The sequence below is a fragment of the Ochotona princeps genome, chromosome 2, assembly GCF_030435755.1.
Source record: "Ochotona princeps isolate mOchPri1 chromosome 2, mOchPri1.hap1, whole genome shotgun sequence".
Taxonomy (NCBI): domain Eukaryota; kingdom Metazoa; phylum Chordata; class Mammalia; order Lagomorpha; family Ochotonidae; genus Ochotona; species Ochotona princeps.
The window spans coordinates 105,073,247-105,094,223 of record NC_080833.1 but is presented as its reverse complement, the minus strand read 5'-3'; the positions used below and the strand labels follow the sequence as shown (position 1 = coordinate 105,094,223).

The window sequence follows — 20,977 nt, the reverse complement described above, 5'->3', positions numbered from 1 at the left end:
GGCACTACCAAGTTTTTTTTTTTCTTCTTCTTGTTTCAATTCCCCCAACTACTCTTGAATCTTCACTCTATTTAACCCTTTTCCTGTAATTCCTTTGTTTAAAAGTGGCTTTTTAAGAAGTAACTTCATGATGGCTTCTTTAGTATAAGTCACTGGGAGCCTCCCAGGCCTGGAAAACACAGGCTTGCCCATGGCTTATGCCAGGTACGATGTCAAATGGTCTACATTTTCTTCTGCTCCAAAAAGGAGGTAATTTTATATTAGTTGAGATTTTGTTCCTTACTTTGTGATTTCTTCCACTGCTTATTCGGTTGTTTGTTCTGATTTTCTTTCAGGTGCTTCTGAGTTTTGAAAGTGGTACCTGGAAAACATTTCAGTTTTTGCAATCTGGCATTATGGGAAGCTGTTCTGTCTGTCCACTTCAGTGCCAAAGTTGTAGCATGAAAAAAGGCAATCCAAGACTGTGTGTGGTTTCTTTCTTTTCTTTCCTTTCATTTTTACAAAAAAAATACATACCCACCAGATCTAAGAAGCTGTCAAATAAACATAATTTCTATAATCAGTGAAATTACCATTTCTAAAAATAACAGTAGATATAAATATGCCAGTCATCAAATTCTAATGAAGAATTTAACAGCTTCTTAGAAGATGCTATTTTTAAAACAGATCATGGTCACAGTAGCAAATTATTGCCAACTTCCATTCAAAGATTTACTTACTTACATATCTCTTACAAAAGAAGTACTTTTTAAAAAGTAGGTGGATTTCTTACTATACATCTAAGTTAAAAGACAATCTGAAAACCAGTAATATATGCTTAATAATGCATATCTTGGAAACACAGCTGTTGGAAATCCTATCCAATAATTCTCCAACACTGAGAGGACAGGGCAGTATTGGTTAAACATCAACAATAAGCAGTGTAAAATATTCAATTAAAGCAAATACAGGGAATGAGGAGATGGCTGGTGTCATTTAATATACTTCACTTTTCCAGTCAATTAAAAGAAAATCCAACCATCCACTCCCAAATTAAAATCTACCTAAATTTTAATGCAAATGGATTTACATTTCTATAAGCATTTACTTTTAGATGAACAGGATCAGACCCAAAACTTCATTTTCAATTATTATGCAATATCATCAGATAATTATAAAGACTAACTCAGATCTTCTTTTGAAGAGAAAGACACTTACTCAAAGCTTCTCTCAGAGCCACAATCATTTCCTCTGGGTATACATTTCTATCTTCCCAGATTTTAAAGATTCGTTCTATAGACTTGGAAACAGATGGATCCCTACAGAGAAAAAGACCATAAAAATATTGATTTTTCTTTCAAAATAAATATGAAAATAAAGTGAATTAATACGCCACACAGTAAATTTCTTGTGATGGTTATTTCAGAACATATTTGTTCAATGGTGTCTGAGACTAAATAAATCTTAAAACATTGACTCAACATTTTTATTTTATCAAGGCCACGCAGATGATATACTGAATGCTTTCTATTCTTATCAGTTTGAAAGGAAAAGATGGGAAGGTTGCGAGGAAGAGAAGGTGAGCACTCCCCAAGCCTGCAATGGCCAGTGCTGGGCCTGGACAAAGCTGGGAGCGAATCCCAAGCTTTTCGAATGACTGGCAGGAATTCAATCATTTCAGCCATCACCGCTCTCTTCCAAGTGCTGTATGACAAGGAAACTGGAAGTGGGGGCAAGAGCTGGGAGTCAAACCCTACACTCTGACGTGTGTTCCTAACTGATGTTTTAATTGAGGCCAAACAACCAGCATCATAATTTAACTTTTGGATCAATATGAAATTCAGAGGACTAGTCAGTGCACTAATTGACACAACTGGCAATCCATAAGATAGGGTGATTCTATCTTAAAGATTTATTTATGTATGTATTTATTTATTTATTTATTGGAAAGTCAGACATACAGAGGAAGAGGAAAGGAAGATCTTCCATCTGATGACTACTCCCCAAGTGACTGCAATGGCCAGTGCTGCACCAAACTGAAACCAGGAGCCAGGAGCTTCTTCTTGGTCTCCCACGTGGATGCAGGGTCCCAAGGCTTTGGGCCATCCCTGACTGTTCTCCCAGGGCACAAACAAGGAACTGGATGGGAAGTGGTGCTGCCGGGATTAGAACTGGCACCCATATGTGATCCCAGCACGTTCAAGGCAAGGACTTTAGCTGCTAGGCCACCATGCTGGGCCCAAGAAAGGGTGATTCTAACAAGATAAAATCTAACAAGGCAAAATCTGGTCTTCTGCTCCCCACTCCAAAATTACACTAGCAGAGAGTGAGAGGGGCTAGCAATGCTATGCAGTTTTTTCTTTTTCTTCAACATTTGGTCAAAAATGCTCAGGATTCAATCACATATATGGCATATCTTCTAAAAAGTTTTAATGTCACAGAATAAGAACACTAATCCAGGTTGAGGGTGGTGAAGGCTATTACTTTATTCTGTTTGGTTCATGGATGAGTTCTGGAATTTAGGTTGGCCAACTCCCTTTAAAAGGGAGCAGAAGTGATGCAGAAACAATCACTTCAAAGGAAAGATTTAAATTACATGTTATTTGGAACTACAGAAGACACGATGAAACAGGGATCAGTGTCATGGAGTAACCAGTGAAGCTGCTGCTTGCAACATCTGTGTCATCGGGGTGCCACTTCAAGTCCCAAATGCTTTGCTTCTGATCCCGCTTCCTACTAATATGTTTGGAAAAGCAGTGGAAAATGATGCAGTGTAAATGATGCCTGGGCCCCTGTTATCTATGTTGGAGACCATGATGGAGCTTCTGGCTGCAGCCTGGCCCAGACCTAGCTGCTGCGGCCATTTGGGGAGAAAGCCAGTGGACAGAAGACCTCTCCATTGCTTTACCTTTCAAACAATAAATACACAAATCTTTAAAACAAAAGAGGGTAAACATAATTATTGGAAAGAGAAAGTATCAGGAGGCGATACAATGGTACAGGGAGTTAGACTGCCATCTGCAGCCATATCTCACATGGGTGTCAGTTTGAGTCCTGGCTGTACCTCTTTCGATCTTGCTCCCTGTTAACGCACCTGGGAAAGCACTAGAAGATGGTCTAAGTCCCTGGGATACTGCCACCCATGTGGGAGACCTGGAAGAAGCCCTTGGCTCCCGGCTTTCATCTGGCTCAGCCACAGTTGTTGTGGCCTTTAAAGAAGGAACCCAGGGCCCAATGCAAAGGCTCAATGGTTAAATCCTCGCCCTGCATGGAATCTCATTTGGGTGCCAGTTCATGTTCTGGCTGCTCCACTTCCCATTCAGTTTTCTGCATGTGGCCTGGGAAAGTAGCAGAGGATAGCCCAAGTTTTGTGACCTGCACCCATGTGGGAGACCCAAAAGACGCTCCTGGCTCCTGGCTTTGGCTCAGCTCAGCTCCAGTCACTGAGGCCAGGTGGGGGAGTGAGTCAGCAAACGAATGGAAGATGTTTCTGTCTCGCCTTCTCTCTGTAAATCTGCCTTTCCAATTAAAAAAAAAAAAAAAAAAAAATGAAACCAGTGGATGAAAGATTTTTCTGGAACTCTGCCTTTCAAATAAACTAATCTTCCCCCCGCCCCTTTAAAAAGGTTTTCCACCAAGAAGTCATTGAAAAGAAAAAAAGAGAAATTACATAGGTATAATCATTCGTGGCAAAATAAAGAAAAAAAGACAATCAAACTGTAAAGAAAAAAAATCTCATTCCAATACACTAACATTTTAACAGATATTATCAAAAGACAAAAAGAGAATTTAACCATTCCTTAAACAAATCTGCCAAACCATAAGGAAAATGAAGTATATGGCGTTTTAAACAGGTTATATCAGTTATACTGTCTTTTAAACATCAGAGTCTGTGAATATACAACATCCCATGTTTATAGTTTGTAATTCCCTCCCAATAAGAACAACATTAGAAAGAGAAAACTGTTTACAGAAGCTTTAAACACAAATTTCTGAAGACTAAACCACAACAGATTTCACTTCTACGCTGAAATCTTCTCTTCCACTACAAACACACACACACTGAAAAACTACAGAAAAGCACAAAAAACTCTACTCACTTTTACCAAAATGAGATTTATAAAACAACATCAGCATTACTATCTCTTATAATTTATACTTGATCTCAGGCAAAAGGCTGAGAAGAGATATCTCCTTTTTTTCTCCTAGGAATGTCAGTATTGTATTTGAAACTACTGATAAATACACATAATTGCATTCTTTTTTAAAAAAGATTTATATATTTTATTACAAAGTCAGATATACACAGAGGAGGAGAGACAGAGAGGAAGATCTTCCATCTGATGTTTCACTCCCCAAGCAACAGCAACCGACGGTGCTGCGCCGTTCCGAAGCCAGGAACCAAGAACCTCTTCCAGGTCTCCCACACGGGTGCAGGGTCCCAAGGCTTTGGGTCGTCCTCAACAACTTTCCCAGGCCACAGGCAGGGAGCTAGATGGGAAGTGGAGCTGCCGGGATTAGAACCGGCGCCCATATGGGATCCCAGGGCATGTTCAAGGCGAGGACTTTAGCCGCTAGGCCACGCTACCGGGCTCACATAATTGTATTCTAATGTCTTCACTTAATAAAACAAGTATTTCTCAACATTACAAAATAATTATTTATGAGCATTTCTAAATTTAAAAAAAATCCATTTACTTGGGTCTGGCAGAGAGGCCTAGTGGCTAAAAGTCCTCGCCTTAAATGAGCCAGGATCCCATATGGGCGCCGGTTCTAATCCCGGCAGCCCTGCTTTCCATCCAGCTCCCTGCTTGTGGCCTGGGAAAGCAGTTGAGGACGGCCCAAAGCCTTGGGACCCTGCACCCACGTAGGAGACCTGGAGGAGGTTCCTGCCCTCCTGGAGAAGGAGGAAGGGAGAAAGAAAGAAAGGGGGAGACCTATCTGCTGGTTCACCCCCAAATGGCTGCAATGGCAGGGAGTGGGTCAGGCTGAAGCCACAAGCTTCACCAGGACTTCCCACGGAGTTACAAGGACCCAAGCACTCGGGCAATCTTCCTCTCTTCCCCAGGCGTACTAGCAGGGAGCTAGACTGGGAAGTAAAGCAGGTATGTCTAGAACTGGATGCAGGCAGTAGCTTAATCTGTGTACCACAAAGCATTCTAGTGTGTACCACAAATATAATTACATGTGTGTGTGTATTTTACTAAATATTTGTTTATTGATTTTCATTTAGTTTCAAAGGCAGAGAGACAGCTTTTTTATCCACTGGTTTACCCTCCGAAAGCCTGCAACAGCCAGGACTGAACAAGACTCAAACAGGGAGTTCTGCATTCAACCTGTGTTTTCCACGTGAGTGGCGGAGGTCATTCATTACTTGTTGCCTCCCAGCTTGCTCATTAGCAGGAAGATGGTCCAAAAGTACAGTGTTGAAATTTCAGTGGTAATTTTTTGGCTGCTTAATGTTCGTCACTCATTTAAAGAGTTCACAAAATGAACTAATATTCCAATTACTAAAATCTAAACTAACCAGATATTTTTATACTTTTACTGTAAAAAATAGAATAAATATACTTGTTGATTATAAAAAAAAAAAAAACTAAGTATAGGGCTCCGCTACGGCTCAGTGGCTAAACCCTCATCTTGCATACGCGCCGGGATCCCATATGGGTACCAGTCAGCATCCCAGTGGCCTGATTTCCCTTCCAGCTCCCTGCTTGTGACCTGGGAAAGCAGCAGAGGATGGCCCAAAGCTTTGGGACCCTGCACCCGTGTGGGAGACCTGGAAGAAGTTGCTGGCTCCTGGCAGCTCAGTTCAGGCACTGCAGCTACTAGGGAAGTGAAATCAGTGGTCAGAAGATCTTTCTCTGTTTTTCCTTCTCTCTGTGTATCTGACTTTCCAATTAAAATAAATAGATCTTTAAAAAATTATTAGAAGGTTCAGATCCTGAAATAGGCATTCCAAAAGCCCACTTGTGTGTAAATCTTTTTTATTTATTACATTCAAGTGGGATCTATACTTTTTTTGAACTTTTATTTATTTTATTGGAAATACAGAGAGGAGGAGAGACAGAGAGGAAGATCTTCCGTTCAACGATTCACACCCCCACCCAAGTGACCACAATGGCCAGTGCTGCGCTGATCTGAAGCCTGGAGCCAGGAACTTCCTCTTCCTGGTCTCCCATGTGGGTGCAGGGTCTCAAGGCTTTGGACCACTCTCGACTGCTTTCCCAGGCCACAAGCAGGCAGCTGGATGGGAAGTGGAGGTACCGGGATCAGAACCGGCACCCATAGGGGATCCCGGTGTGTTCAAGGTAAGGATCTCAGCCTCTAGGCCACGCAGCCAAGCCCCGGGATCTACATTTCTAATCCTTTGTAACAGTGAAGTTAACAATGTTAAGAATCCAAAGGAAGGAATAAGGACCATTCATTTCCAAACAGTGTTATTCTAATAGAGACCAATGCTTTTATACAAAGTTCAAGGAAGCATTTAGATATTGCTTTATATAATTATTCATTTTATAATTGCATTTATTGAGCAAAATATATATATGATGCAACACAAACAAAACAAAATAAGGCAAAAATAAGAAAAATGCAAATTTGCATTAATATACCAGAATTTCCTCAAATGTGAGGATATTTAATAGGTATTCAAAAACACCAGCCTTTGGTCAAAGTTTAGGAAATGTTATTTTGAAATTAGCATCATAAACTATCTGAGATAAGTAAAATATTTCATGTAATTTAAAAAAACCTATGTATTTATTTGAATGACTTTCATCTCTAAGGTCATTCTCCAAATACCCAAACAGCTGCGGCTGGGCCAGGTTAAAGCCAGGATCTAGGAACTCAATCCAGGCCTCCTCCATGGAGACCTGCAACCATCACCTGCTACCTCTTAGGGTGCACATTAGCAGCAGGCTGGAAGCAGAAGCAGAGTCAGAACTTGAAACCAGATACTCTGTGAGGACACGTGGACACCTCAATGGTGTCTTTAACATGGTGTCAATGGCCCACCTTCAGTTACTGACAAAGTAATGTGGACTCTGAATCTTCAAGAGGAACGGTCAAAGTTATTTCAGCATGGAACCATTCTTTTCATTGACATTTCTCAAGAACACACTGAGAAATGATAGAAATAAATCTTCCAAGAATGGAGTAAATCAATACGACAAATACCTACAATTCTGTTTAAAATACACAGAATTCATGGAGGGTAAGATTTCAACAAAGATTGAATAAATCAAATATACTCAAAGCGAAGCAAAAGTTGTAGGGCCTGGCCAGATAGCTCAGTGCTAAATCCTCCCTTCGCATGCACTGGATTCCGTATGGGCACTGGTTCGTGTTCCACTTCCCATCCAGCTCCCTGCTTCTCGTCTGGGAAAGCAGCAGAGGATGGCCCAAAGCCTTGGGACCTTGTACCAAACATGAGAGACCCTGAAGAAGCTCCTGACTCCTGGCTTCAGATCAGCTCAACTCTGGCTGTTTGGCCACTTGGGGAGTGAAGCAGCAGATGGATGACCTCTCTCTGTTCTCCTTTCTCTGTAAATCTGTCTTTCCGATAAAAATGCAAATAAATATTTAAAAAAATAAGCCATAGGGCTCGGCGGCGTGGCCTAGCGGCTAAAGTCCTCGCCTTGAACATGTCCTGGGATCCCATATGAGCACCGGTTCTAATCCCGGCAGCTCCACTTCCGATCCAGCTCCCTGCTTGTGGCCTGGGAAAGCAGTCGAGGACGGCCCAAAGCCTTGGGACCCTGCATCTGCGTGGGAGACCTGGAAGAGGTTCCAGGTACCCAGCTTCGGATCGGCGCAGCACCGTCCGTTGCGGCTCACTTGGGGAGTGAATCATTGGACGGAAGATCTTCCTTTCTGTCTCTCCTCCTCTGTGTATATCTGACTTTGTAATAAAATAAATAAATCTTTTAAAAAAAAAGCCATAGGTAGAGAGATATATGTAGACAAGTTAGGAGGAAGAGACCAACTATTGAAAATGAAAGGATTTAAAATTCTACATTTTCTAAGCTTAGAATTCGAACATTAAGGAGTTTACTTACTTCACTAGAGCAGCTGCTTCAGGAAGTACATCAGCAAACGACTCACGGAATATGATTGCATTTTTCCTTTTACAGTTCTGTATGACATCATTGGCAAGGTAAAAGAGATTCAAGCGGTGGGGATATGCAGCTAGAGATGACAAAGGACAATAAAGAAAACCAAATTAGTCAATTTATACTTAGTTCAATTTATTCCCAAAACAGTATTCTCCAACTGTAACTGCCATGTCTACACAGATGTAAAAGGATGGAGAAACCACTGAACAAACGGAACGTACCTCCAACTTTGAGCACCATTTCCGGTTATGTTTCTATTCAAAGCACTCCTCAAGCAGATTTCTCTCACTTTGCACAGGAATTGTGGAGAGACTAACATAAAGCAAGACTGTCCTCACAATGTAGAAACAAATTTTCAAATCGAGTTGAAAAAAACAAAGCTTCAGAAACTTCAAAATTAGTGCAAAGCGCACAGGTTTAGCATCTAGTCAGAATGTAATCTTAAGACAAACTGCTTAATATCATTGTTATAGGCAAGCCCTTTTTCCTCAATCAATTGAGATATCTTTAGACACACTTAAGCCCACAGCTACTAGAAAGGAGATAGTGCTGTTTTCTCTTTAGGTAAATATCCTAACAAGCAATCTGATACAAAGGAAACATATCTAGGTTAGGTTTGTTTGTTTGTTTTCTGATTGCAGACAGTTTTATTTGCAAAATGACCAGGTAAATGGGAAAAGAAGGAAGGTGAATGCACCTCCTGGGAGAGCCAGAAGGAGTGTCTCCTGAAAACAGAGGGAGACGGGCCTCACACAAGGCTAGAGTCCTCGCCTTACATGTGCCAGGATCCCATATGGGCGCCAGTTCGAATATCCCAGCAGCCCCACTTCCCATCCAGCTCCCTGCTTGTGGGCTGAGTGGACAGCCCAAAGCCTTGGGAACCTGCACCAGTGTGGGAGACCCAGAGGAAGCTTCTGGCTCCTGGCTTCAGATTGGCTCAGCTCTGGTCATTGTGGCCGCTTGGGGAGTAAATCATTGGATACAACATCTTCCTCTCTTTACATCTGACTTTCCAATAAAAATAAATCTTAAAAAAAAAAAAAAAAAGGAGAGACACCCTAGATCAGATTTTTCAAAGACAAGTACCAACCAATTCACTGTCTCGAAACTTGAGCAAAGCCACCTTCACATTTAACTCTGAGTAAATGTAATGTTCATGTGGATTAGCCAACATGCTTTCTAACCTCTCATCTCTTGATCTCGAATGCACTCTTGCACATTTTAAAATTTCCTTCTCAGGGCAGATGCTTGGTGCAGTGGTCAAGTTGCTACTTGGGATGCTGGCATTCTCTGAGCGCCGGAGTTGGCATCTCAGCTCTAACTTTGCATTCCAATTTCCTGCTACTGCACCTCTGGGAGGCAGCAGATGATGATGGACATACTTAGGCCCCTGCCATCTACATGGGAAAGCTGGATGGACATTTGGACTCCTGGCTTTGACCTGCCAGAGTCTCAGCTGATGTGGGCATTTGGGTGTGAACCAGAAGACCAAAGATCTCTATTGTTCTGCCTTTCAGATAAAATCAAAATAAAGAAATACTTAAAATTCCATTCTGAACTACAGCTTTCAATTTTATTAATTTGTTCTATTTCAATGACTCTCTAGTTTCTACTAATACTCAATTTTTTTGGTATGAATTCTACCCTTTGACCCATTACTCAGACTACTCCTGTATCAAAACCCTCATTCTTGCTTTCTTCTACTCCTAACTTCGCCATCTATCATATGTGTTCAACACAGTCCTAAATTTGGATTCAGCTAACCAAATGTATTTACTGCACCTTCATTTCTGCTGCTGGTGTCTTAAGAAAAAATCATACTAATAAAAGTACTGAAGTGAAATTCACAGGCTCCTTCCTTGGCTAATGACCCTTCAAAACCACAATCTTTCCACGTGACCTTAATCCATACTCTTTTCTCACATGCCACAGAGGTAGCTCAAATTTTTACCACTCTAGTTGAGCTGTCTATTTATCACAATATTTTTCGAATTCAGTAGATAAAGCACAGAGAAAGCAGAAATCAATCATAATTTTTATTCTCTTCCCTTAAACACTGAACATTAGGTTTCCATGATCCACAGAGGTTCCAAGATTGCCAATGTACACCTGAAACTACAGATAAACTATAAATAAAGAATTACAATGGAGTTGTATTTCAATAAATTCACCATCACAAATTAACAACAATTAATTCACTGAACCTTCTGCTACACCCTAGCTTAGCTATAGCACACCTGCAGCTGGTTATTCACCCTAGTGCTCGTATGGCTGACTGGGAGTTGGGGCTTGCTGCCACTGACCATATCATTGAGAATATCTTACCATGCAGGAATACAGCTAGCTAGAGAAAAATCAAAACTGAAAAATTCAAACTATCGTTTCTGCTTATGCAGATAATCAAAGACACAGAAAGTGAAGCTAGGGCCCAGCGCCATAACATAGTGGTTAAAGCCTTTATTTTGGAATCGAATTAATTTATCCCTTCTTTATTTTGGCGGGGGGTGGGGGCGTTGCAAGGAAAGCAGGCCACTTGGAGGTGACTCTACAATCTATGTCTGACAGGTACAAAGATACTACTTGGTATTAGTGTGGCCTTAACCTTCCCATCAGCCATCCAGCTCCAAGCTACTGCTTGAGGTGCTCTCCCTAGTTGCTCTCTCCACAGAAGTACACAAATTTCAGACAGCAGCACATCAGGTTGAAACCAAACACTTTCAGGTGTTTTCAAAGCCCCAGAGAAGTGGTGGGTCATATGGTTCTGGGAAAGACTGCGGCTTTTCCTCAGCACAGATTATCCCTGGGCAGTCAGTCCAGCATAAGGCCAGAGGGCAGCAGCTTCTAAACCAGGACCATCAGCCCAAGAAACTGCTATGCTGCGGTCCAGGGTCCATCTTGAATGCATTTCAAAACCCATCGAAATGTTGTCTGTTTATCTGCTAAACATGAACTACAGTCTCTACCTTTTAAAGAATTACTCTCTTCCTTAAAGCTCCATTTCCAAGAACTAAATTTGGTTCTCTAAGTTCCACCCTGCCCCCTTTGTCTGGTTGCCTGTTTCAACAGTCTAATTCCCTTTTCTCTCCAGATCTCAGTTTACACACATCATCTTTCTTTCTCCACAAGATTGTACTTTCAGTGCATCTTGTATTTACAAGTACAGCGTTTATCTACTTGTGGTGTACTTGTCTGTATTCCCACTAGATTATAAACTCCCTGAACGCTGGGCTTCTGCTTATTGTAAAGCCCTTAATGAGTAACACAGCGTCAGGCAGGCACCCAATGGATAAATATGTGATAAAGGAGTTACAATTTTCATAAGCAGCAAGGAAAGGAAAGGGCACTTCAGAGAGAAAAGTTCACGAACAAAGCTCCAAAGTAGGACTGGACAATAGTAGCTTGTTTTGGAAAAGGGAGAGAAGCAGGCTAGAATTTGAAGTTACTTAACAAATATTTTTTCATAGCACTTTCTGTGTTGTCAGGCACAATTCCAAAGATGAGACAAATATTAACTGAGAGCTTCACAGTAACCCTGGGAGGTTGGTAGTTACCACCCTCTTAAAACATGGAATGAAGAAAAATGATCGCAGTCACAGCTACGAAGTGACCGAGCTCAGATCTGAATTCAGATGAACCAGCTCCGGAGTGTGCTCTTGGTCATCGTTGACTCCTACTTCTGTTGGACTACAAAGGTTGGTAGGGAAAAACAGTAAAGACCAGGTGAGACTGAAAAACTGAGCTAAAATGTTTCTGTCTTTATTCTGCAGCTGAAAACATGAAGTTTCTACATAGAATAGAGGTTTTAAAAAACATGGGCAAGAATTTTAGTGTTGGAAATAATATAAAAGAGCTAATACTGCAAAGAAGCAACAAGTCAAACCCAGATGGTGAGCCATGCAGAGGTCACACGGCTCTTTGTGCTGACCCTCCAGGGCTTACTCCAGTGCCATCCCCTGCCTCAGAGCTCTTTTGGCTGGCTGCTCCCTCTGCTAGCAGCATTCTTTCTCCTTGCTTCTCATAGTTCACACTGTGACTGCCTTTTAAATCTCTGCCCAAATGTTATGACTTTATCAATGAGTATACTTCCATGACTGCCTTATTTTAATTGCAACACCAGGTTCAGTGTTTAACCGAGTAGTTAAGAAATCCGTTAAGAGGCTTGTATCCCATACTGGATTGCTGTCTCTAACTCTTGACTCCAGCTTACTGATAATGCTGACAAAGGGCAGAGGTAGGAGCGACAGGGTCAGAGCTTGCTACCTCACCCACGGAAAGACATTAAGATGGCCACCATAAGCTAGAAGAGAGCCTTGAGCCCTCACCAGAGACTGCACTGGGCCTTGATCTTGTACTCTCTAGTCTTCAGAGTTGTGAAGAAACAATGTCTGTTGTTCTGTGAATCTGTTACAGCAGCCTGACATGGACACCAAAGTATCAAACAGATTATGTCTGCAACATACTCTCAGTTCAGAAAACAGAAAGTATGTACAGACGTAACAATAAGAGAAAGCAAATATGGTACAATGCTAACTGGGGGAATCTGAGTGAAAGGTACACGGCAGGTCTTTACAATCTTAGACTTTTGTAAAATTTGAATTTGAAAATTACAAGTTAGGCCCAGCATGATAGCATAGCAGTTAAAGTCCTCACCACGAACATGCCAGGATCCCATATGGGCCCGGATCTAATCCCAGGAGCCTTGCTTCCCATCCAGCTCCCTGCTTATGGCCTGGGAAAGCAGTCAAGACAGCCCAAAGCCTTGGGACCCTGCACCCGCATGGGAGACCCGGAACTGGCTCCCAACTCCTGGCTTCAGACTGGCTCAGCTCCAGTCATTGTGGCTGCTTGGGGAGTGAACCATCGGACGAAAAATCTTCCTCCCTGTATCTCCTCTTCTCTGTATATCTGACTTTGCAATAAAAATAAATACATCTTTTTTTAAAAATTACAAGTTGGAAGCCTGACACAATAGCATAGCAGCTAGAGTCCTTACCTTAGAAGCGCCAGGATCCTACATGGGCGCCAGTTGTAATCTTGGCAGCCCTGCTTCCCATCCAGCTCCCTGCTTGTGGTCTGCGAAAGCACTGGGTCTCCACATGGGAGACCCTGAAGAAGCTCCTGGCTCCTGCCTTTGAATTGGCTTAGCTCCGGCCGTTGCGGCCACTTGGGAAGTGAAATCAGCGAATGGAAGATCTTCCTCTCTGTCTCTCCTCATCTCTGTATATCTGACTTTCCAATAAAAATAAATAAATATTTTAAGAGAATTACAAGCCAATGTTACTGTCAAAGTGTAGACAGGTACCTGGGCGGGAGCTCCTGCCTTCCATCAGTGTGGGTGGGCTCGTGAGGGCCTGGAGGTATGGGCTTGCAGGAGGCATTGGGGATGGCATCAGTGGGGGTGTGCAGGGCCTGGGGGATCGTGCCTAGGCAGGCAGCGAAAGCCTAGGGATTTCTGCCTATGCTTGATCCCGGGTAAGGTGGGAGATGGAGGGAAGGGAGAATCAACCCTATTTATTATGCTGGTATGGTATGCTGGTGAACTTGGCTTGGGGAACTGTGAATGTGTTTGGGTTTTGGGTGGGTGGAGGGTCCCAGGCCAGCACATGTGCCAGAGGACTGGGGTCTAGGGACCCATCTATGGACTTGGGTTCCTGGTGGGTAGGCAGAGATCCAGGCCAGCACACCACACTACTGGAAGACTGGGCTTGGGAAGACTGGATTGGGGAACCCACGTGCTCTGGAGCACAGGGACTGTGGATTGCTTAGGGAAGGGGTATGGGGATGTGTGGAAAGGAGGACCACTGAGGAAATATATTGCAGGTAAGGAATGACTTCTGGGGGACTTCCACTGACAAAGCCACTGCACTTGCAGGTAAGCAAGGGTACTGAGATGAAGTGGTTCAGAAGGGAGAAGCTGGAGGACCTTTCTGGGTCAGACCAACGTACCTGCTCACATAGGAGACCTGAGCTGGGTTAGCAACAACACTACCAACCACCACCCACGAGGTGTTGCAACAGGGGATAGGTAATACTAGGCTAGGCTGAGACACTGACCACCATATGAAAGAACCAAGTCTTGGGGCAAATTCTGTGGGGGATATGTGGGCTCAAACCTGTGGAACTGCAACATTCGGTGGTTTGCTCAAGAACAGGGGGTAGTGACGGGCTAAGTTAGGCATGTCCACAGAATCCCCACTGACACTCATGGGTGCTGGAGTTGAGAACAGACTGGGCTAGTCCAGGCTGCAGCATCCATACGTGTACCCAAGAACAGGGTAGGGGGTGGGCCAGACTGTAACATCTACCAGCACACATAAAGACTGAAATAGAGGTGGCAGACTATGTTGAGTAGAGGCCCAGCACCTACTGGCATGTGAGATCTGTTGCTGGAAATAGGCCTGGTTGGGGAGCTAAGGGAATGCCCGTGCTGGGTTGTGATTCCCACTTGTGAGTGCAAGAACTGGAATGGGATAGTGATCTGGGCTGGACATGATTGCAGTAAACCTCAATACAGATGCGGACTGGGTCTGGGGTGTGCCAGACTGGGTTATACTCCAGCACCCATTGGCGTTAGCGAGAGCCAGGGTGGGTGTAGGAAAGACTAGGCTAGGTCTCAGCACTCACTGAACCACGCGAGAGCTGGGTTTGGGGTGGACCAGGCATGGGTGGGCTATAGTACCCAACAGTAAGAGTCAGAATGGATGTGGGTTGACTGGACAAAACTGCTGTTTCTGCCAGGACAGGAGGTGGGCCAAGTGAGAGCTGGGCCAAAGACCCACTGGTATGTGTAAGGTCTGCCACTTGGGGAACTCCTCTGTCAGGATGCAGTCCCTGCAGGTGAGCACAAGAACCAAGACTGGGAGCAGTCCAGATTAAGCCAGGTTTCAGTACCTTTTGACATATGTGTGGGTCAGCTCTGGGGGTGGGCCAGGCTGAGCCAGTTCTTAACACCCACTGGCAGATGTAAGAACCAGGATGGCGTGTAGGACAAGACAGGTTGGGCTGCAACTTCAGCCAGTTCACATCAATGCCAGGACTAGGGGAAGGTCAGGCTGGGTCGGGCTGCAACACCCAATGGCAACTGCAGAGGTAAGGCAGGCTATGCCAGACTGGGCCACAGCACCCAACAGTTCACATAAGATCACCAAGTAGGAGGTGGCAAGCCCAGTATGGGGGCAGCAGGGCCTCCTCTGTTGGGCCACTGCTCCCTTTGGTGAGCAGGACAGCTGGGACCGGGGGCAGATCAGACTAGGGAGGTCTGCATCTGAGTTGGTTTAGGGGTGAGCCAGGCTGGACTAAGCGATTATATCCACTGCTGCATGCAAGTGTCAGAGTAAGCTAGGGCTGACGGCTTTGCCAAAGCCATCAGCTGGGAAGTGCTGGAAATGGGGACAAGTTCTGTCAAGCTAGACTGCAGAAACACCTGGAAAATATAAGATCTGGGACTGGGAGGGGGCCTAGGAGGGAAACTATGGCCACCACTCTAATAGGCTGCAGCTCCCGTTGGTGAGTATGAGAACCACGGCTGAGGGTGGACCTGCAGTAGCACCTGCTAATGTAAGTAAGGGTTGGATAATGGGAACAATTGAGCTGAGTTAGGCTGCAGTACCCACTCACTGGTGTGTGCAAAAGTTGAACAGATGTAGGACAGACTGGACCAGTCTGCTATACACACTGTCATGTGCAGGAACCAGGGCTGGGAGCAGGACTGATGAAGGTTATTCAGGGTCACTTCAACTGGGATGCAGTTACCACTGGTGTACATGAGGGCCGAACACGTGGTGGGCAGGGTTAGGCTGGGCTGCAACATCCATTGGTTTGCATAAGAGATGGGGCTAGAGATAAAACTGACAAAGCAACTGCAACCACCAGTGTGTGCAGAGGCTTATGTGAGTGATGGACTGAGCTAAGCTCTGTACTGGTTAGCACACACGAGTCAGATCTGGGGCCTGGCACGGTAGCCTAATGCCTAAAGTCATTGCCTTGCGTGTGCTGGGATCCCACATGGGTGCCGGTTAGTGCTTCAGCTGCTCCACTTCCCACTCAGTTCCCTGCTTATGTCCTGGGAGAGCAATGCGGAATAAGTCCTTGGGAATCCCACCTACTTGCAAGACCCAGAAGAGATTTCTGACCCCTGGCTTCAGATCGGCTTAGCTCCAGCCACTATAGCCACTTGAGGAGTGAAACAGCGGATGGAAGATCTTTCTGTCTCTCCTCTCTGTAAATATAACCACCTAATAAAAATTAATACACCTTTAAAGGAACAGTCAGGTTTGGGGTCACCTCAGAAAAGATTTCTTTGAGAGTTCCCCAAACTGAACTGCTGGACTCAAAACTCCAATCACAGGGAGAATCACAAGATCTGTGGTCTGATTGTGGAGTACATGTGTCAGAACTGGGCCTACTCAGTTGCTAAGATGGAGTAGTGGACGGTATGCCCAGATGCACATGGATATGACAGTCCATTAGGGCCTGCAGAGGACATCTAGTATCTTAGCAGAGGATGGAGGGCAGAACAAATTAGACGACTCTCCCAGCCAAGCACTGACAGGAAATATCTGGGCAAATGGAGACTCTAAGGCAGACTATGTCAACCAGTGGACCTTGGAAGGATTTCCTCATTTTTTTTAAAGATTTATTTATTTTTATTACAAAGTCAGATATACAGAGAGGAGGAGAGACAGAGAGGAAGATCTTCCCTCCGATAATTCACTTCCCCAAGTGACTGCAACGGCCGGTGCTGTGCCAATCCGAAGCCGGGAACCAGGAACCTCTTCCGGGTCTCCCACACAGGTGCAGTGTCCCAAAGCTTTGAGCTGTCCTCAACTGCTTTCCCAGGCCACAAGCAGGGAGCTGGATGGGAAGTGGAGCTGCCGGGATTAGAAACGGCGCCCATATGGGATCCCGGCACATGCAAGGTAAGGACTTTAGCCGCTAGGTCACTGTGCCGGGCCCAGGATTTCCTCATCTTTGGAGCAACAAAATCAAAAGATGAGGAACTGTCAAAATCACTTGAGCAGTATCCTTACAGCATGCTCCACATCGGGGACCCTGGAATGACACTAGGTGGCCATCCCCCATCCCCAGGTACTGATACAGTTGGGATGCTGGGTGTGGCTTCTCCTCTCCACCTTCCCCCAAATACAAGAAGAGGAAAAAGAAAATTGGAAACAGTGGTATTACCCACTTTCCCCAATCTGTGACTCTTCTCACCCTATTCAGTGGTCCACATGGGCACACATCCTTCTGAACTATGTAAATATCAAAATAAAATTTAAAAAGACAGAGAGACATGCTACAAAGACACAAGGAAGGAAGAACCTACAAGAAATCAATATATCAATCAGGATGATATTTGATCTTTCAGTATTAACAATGTAGTGTCACCACCGATAGTATATAAAAAGAGACCAGGAATTCTAAAATAAACTGTGGTAAAATTGAGAATCATTCATAAAACTATTGTAATATGCCAGCTAACCAGTTAATTTACAGCAATCACTTAAAATTTTTTTTCTTTCATTTGAGTGGCAGAAAGAGACAGCTTCCATCCACTACTCCCCAGACGTCCACAACAGCCAGACTGGGCCAGGCTGAATCAGAGAGCTAGGAACTCAATCCAGGAACCCCAACCACTTGAGACCTATCTGTTGCCTTTCAGAAACAGAGGGCGGGTATTGTGGTGCACTCCAGGTATTGTGGATAAGCCATTGCTTGCAATGCCGGAATCTCACACCAAGCATGAGTTCGACTCTCAGCAGTTCTGACTGTGATCCAGCTCCATGTCAAACTCGTGGGAAGGTGGCAGACGAGGGTCAACTACTTGGGTCTCTGCCACCCACTTGGGAGATCTGATTGAAGCTCCAGGTTCTTGGCTTTGGCCTGGACTAGCTGCACATCAGTGTATGGAAGACCTTGTGTTCTCTCCCCACTCTCCTGCCGCCCCCCCCATCACTTCACCCTAGCTTTTCAAATAAATCAATCTTGAAAAGGGAGATGGACTGGACTCAGACTCAAACTTGAGCACTCCAATATGCAATATGGGCAACCCAAGTGACATTTCAACCACTAGGTCAAATGCCCGGCTTCAGTGCCCTTTTTGTCCAGCTACCTAATAAGCAAAACAAAACAAAACATCAACAACAACAAATTTCCAGAAAGAAATATGGCCTCTGGGCCCAGCACAAAGGCTCAGTGGCTCAGTGGCTAAATCCTCGCCCTGCACGCTCCGGGATCCCATATGGGTACCAGTTTGTATACCGGCTGTTCCAATTCCATTCCACGCCCTGCTGGTGCCCTGAAAAAGCAGTGGAGAATGTCCCAAAGCCTTGGGACCTTGTACCTGCGTGGGAGACCCAGAAGAAGCTTCTGGTTCCAAGCCTCGGATCAGCTCAGTTCTAGCCGTTGCAATCACTTGGGGGAGAGTACTAACCAGGGTCCTTCTGTCCCTCCTTCTCTCTATAAATCTGTCTTTCCAATAACAATATATAAATCTTTGAAAAGAAATACGGCCTACACAGTATCTGTCCGTAAGTGTCAAAGTAGGGGGTGGGCCACATCAAACTGGGCTGCAGCACCCATCAGAATGTGAGAACTGGATCTAAGGGCAAATTCTGTAGAGGAAATGTGGGCACATCTCTGTGGGACTACAGCACCTACTGGTTTACACAGAGTTGGAGAGGTGACTGGTCAAACCAGGCTGTACTATGGAACTCATCTGACAGGAGCCCACCTAACATTCTTGGGGGAGCTGGGGATGGGAGGCGGCTGGGTGGGGGGCAGGCTGCAGTGCTCACCAGCACATTCCGGGACTAGGACTGAGGGCAGACCATGCCAAGCAAGGCTGCTGCCCCAGCAGGCACGTGTGAGATCCAGGGCTGGGAGCAGGTCTGACAGGGGAACTTGGAATTGGCTTAACATCAGTCATTATGACTATTTGGGGAGTGAACCAGCAGATGGAGGATCTCTCTCTCTGCATCGTCTTCTCTCTGTATATCTGCTTTTCCAATAAAAATAAACAAACCTTTAACAAAAAAGAAAAAATATATATGGGCTCATACAACATCCACTGGTTCACAGAAGAAGAAAAAGAACATTGCTTATTTATCCTCAAGCATAGGCTATCCAAATTACAGGATTATTTTGCACTATTTTCTTTTTTTAAGATTTATTTTATTTTTATTGGAAAGGCAGATATACAGAGAGGAGGAGAGACAGAGAGGAAGATCTTCAGTTTGCTGACTCACTCCCCAAGCAGCCACAATAGCCAGAGCTGAGACGAACCAAAGCCAGGAGCCTGGAGACTCTTCCAGGTCTCCCACACAGGTGCAGGATCCCAAAGTATTGGGCCGTGCTCGACTGCCTTCCCAGGCCACAAGCAGGGAGCTAGATGGGAAGCAGGGCTGCCAGGATTAGATGCGGTCCCCACATGGCATACTGGCATGTACAAGGCAAGGACTTTTAGCTGCTAGGCTACCGCACCGGGCCCTATCCTGCACTATTTTCTTTCTTTCTCCCTAACAATTAAAATCCATATAAATTAATGGAAACAACTTTAACATCATTAGTTGGCAACAGAAACAATCGTATTTCAGTATCCTTAGTCTTTTTTTTTTTTAAGTTTATTAGACCACCTCTACAAATATTAGTCAAGTGGATCCTCTCTGATTTGGACTCGCTATCAATTACAAAAAATAAATGTATACTTAAATCAACAGATCTTCTTTCTTGAGATCTTAAGAACCATGATTGCCAGATCAAAAATACACAAAAGCAGTTAAAAATGGTTTACCTAGCAAAATATTATACAGCATAAAAATAGTAAGACATGGGCCCTGCAGCGTGGTCTAGCGGCTAAAGTCCTTGCCTTGAACACCCCGGGATCCCACAGGGACACTGGTTCTAATCCCAGCAATCCCGCTTCCCATCCAGCTCTCTGCTTGTGGCCTGGGAAAGCAGTCGAGGACGGCCCAGAGCACTGGGACCCTGCACCAGCGTGGGAGACCTGGAAGAGGTTCCTGGTTCCCGGCTTCGGATCGGCACGCACCGGCCGGTTGCGGCTCACTTGGGGAGTGAATCATCGAAGGGAAGACCTTCCTCTCTGTCTCTCCTCCTCTCTGTATATCTGACTTTGTAATAAAAAGTAAATAAATCTTAAAAAAAAAAAGTAAGACATTTAAAACTTAACATGTTTTACCAAGGTTACACTGGTTCTTAGATAAACATTTTGTTTAGTGTAAACAAGCCTCCCACTGTCCTCTCAGCATGATAGTTACAGAGCTTTAATTCTTCTAAGCACAGGTAAGAAGGTAGATAAAGGCAGGTGCCTGCACCATGGTGCGGCATGGCAGTTCACCTGTGACGCCTGCGAGGAACTGAGTCAGAAGTGACACAGCACGCACTCCTGCCGGGCTCTGACATAACCATGGCAACATTTTAGCAACATGCTGTGTGGCTAAATATTAGTGTGAAATAATTTTAAAGTTCATTTTACTTACTTCTTAGGACGTCCTTTATTTATCTACTTATTGTATTGTTTTATGATAAAGCTCCATAGGTTCTGGGATTTCCTGTTCCCCTCCCCAAGTTCCTGCCTGACATCCTTTAATTTTATTTGAAAGGCAGAGTTAGAGAGAGGTAGAAGCAGAGAAAATTTTCCATCTGTTAGCTCACTCACCCCATGGTCAAAATGGCCGTGGCTTCATCCAGATCTCCCATGTGAGTGGCAGGGGCTCAAGCACTTGGAACAATTTTGCCTTTTCCCAGGTCATTAGCAGGGAGCTGGATGTACATGACTGGTAACCACATGGTATGCCAATGTTACAGGTAGCAACTTAAGTTGCTGTGCCACAGCAAAATTTTAAAGAAGGCTATTTTTTATA

General features: G+C 44.4%; 1 protein-coding gene across 4 annotated transcripts in view; it reads right to left on the bottom strand.

The window, feature by feature from the left end:
* Positions 1–20,977, bottom strand: part of RPRD2 (regulation of nuclear pre-mRNA domain containing 2) — a 75,763-nt gene that overhangs the window by 26,803 nt on the left and 27,983 nt on the right. For 2 of the 4 annotated variants that reach the window (XM_036494340.2, XM_004588855.4), the window contains exons 2-4: positions 8,040–8,169; positions 1,198–1,298; positions 284–361 (exon numbers count right to left, since the gene is read on the bottom strand). In XM_036494340.2, the coding sequence (XP_036350233.2) occupies positions 284–361; positions 1,198–1,298; positions 8,040–8,169 (309 nt within the window). The remainder of the gene's footprint in view (positions 1–283; positions 362–1,197; positions 1,299–8,039; positions 8,170–20,977) is intronic. The other 2 variants (XM_036494341.2, XM_004588856.2) reach the window with 1 other exon arrangement.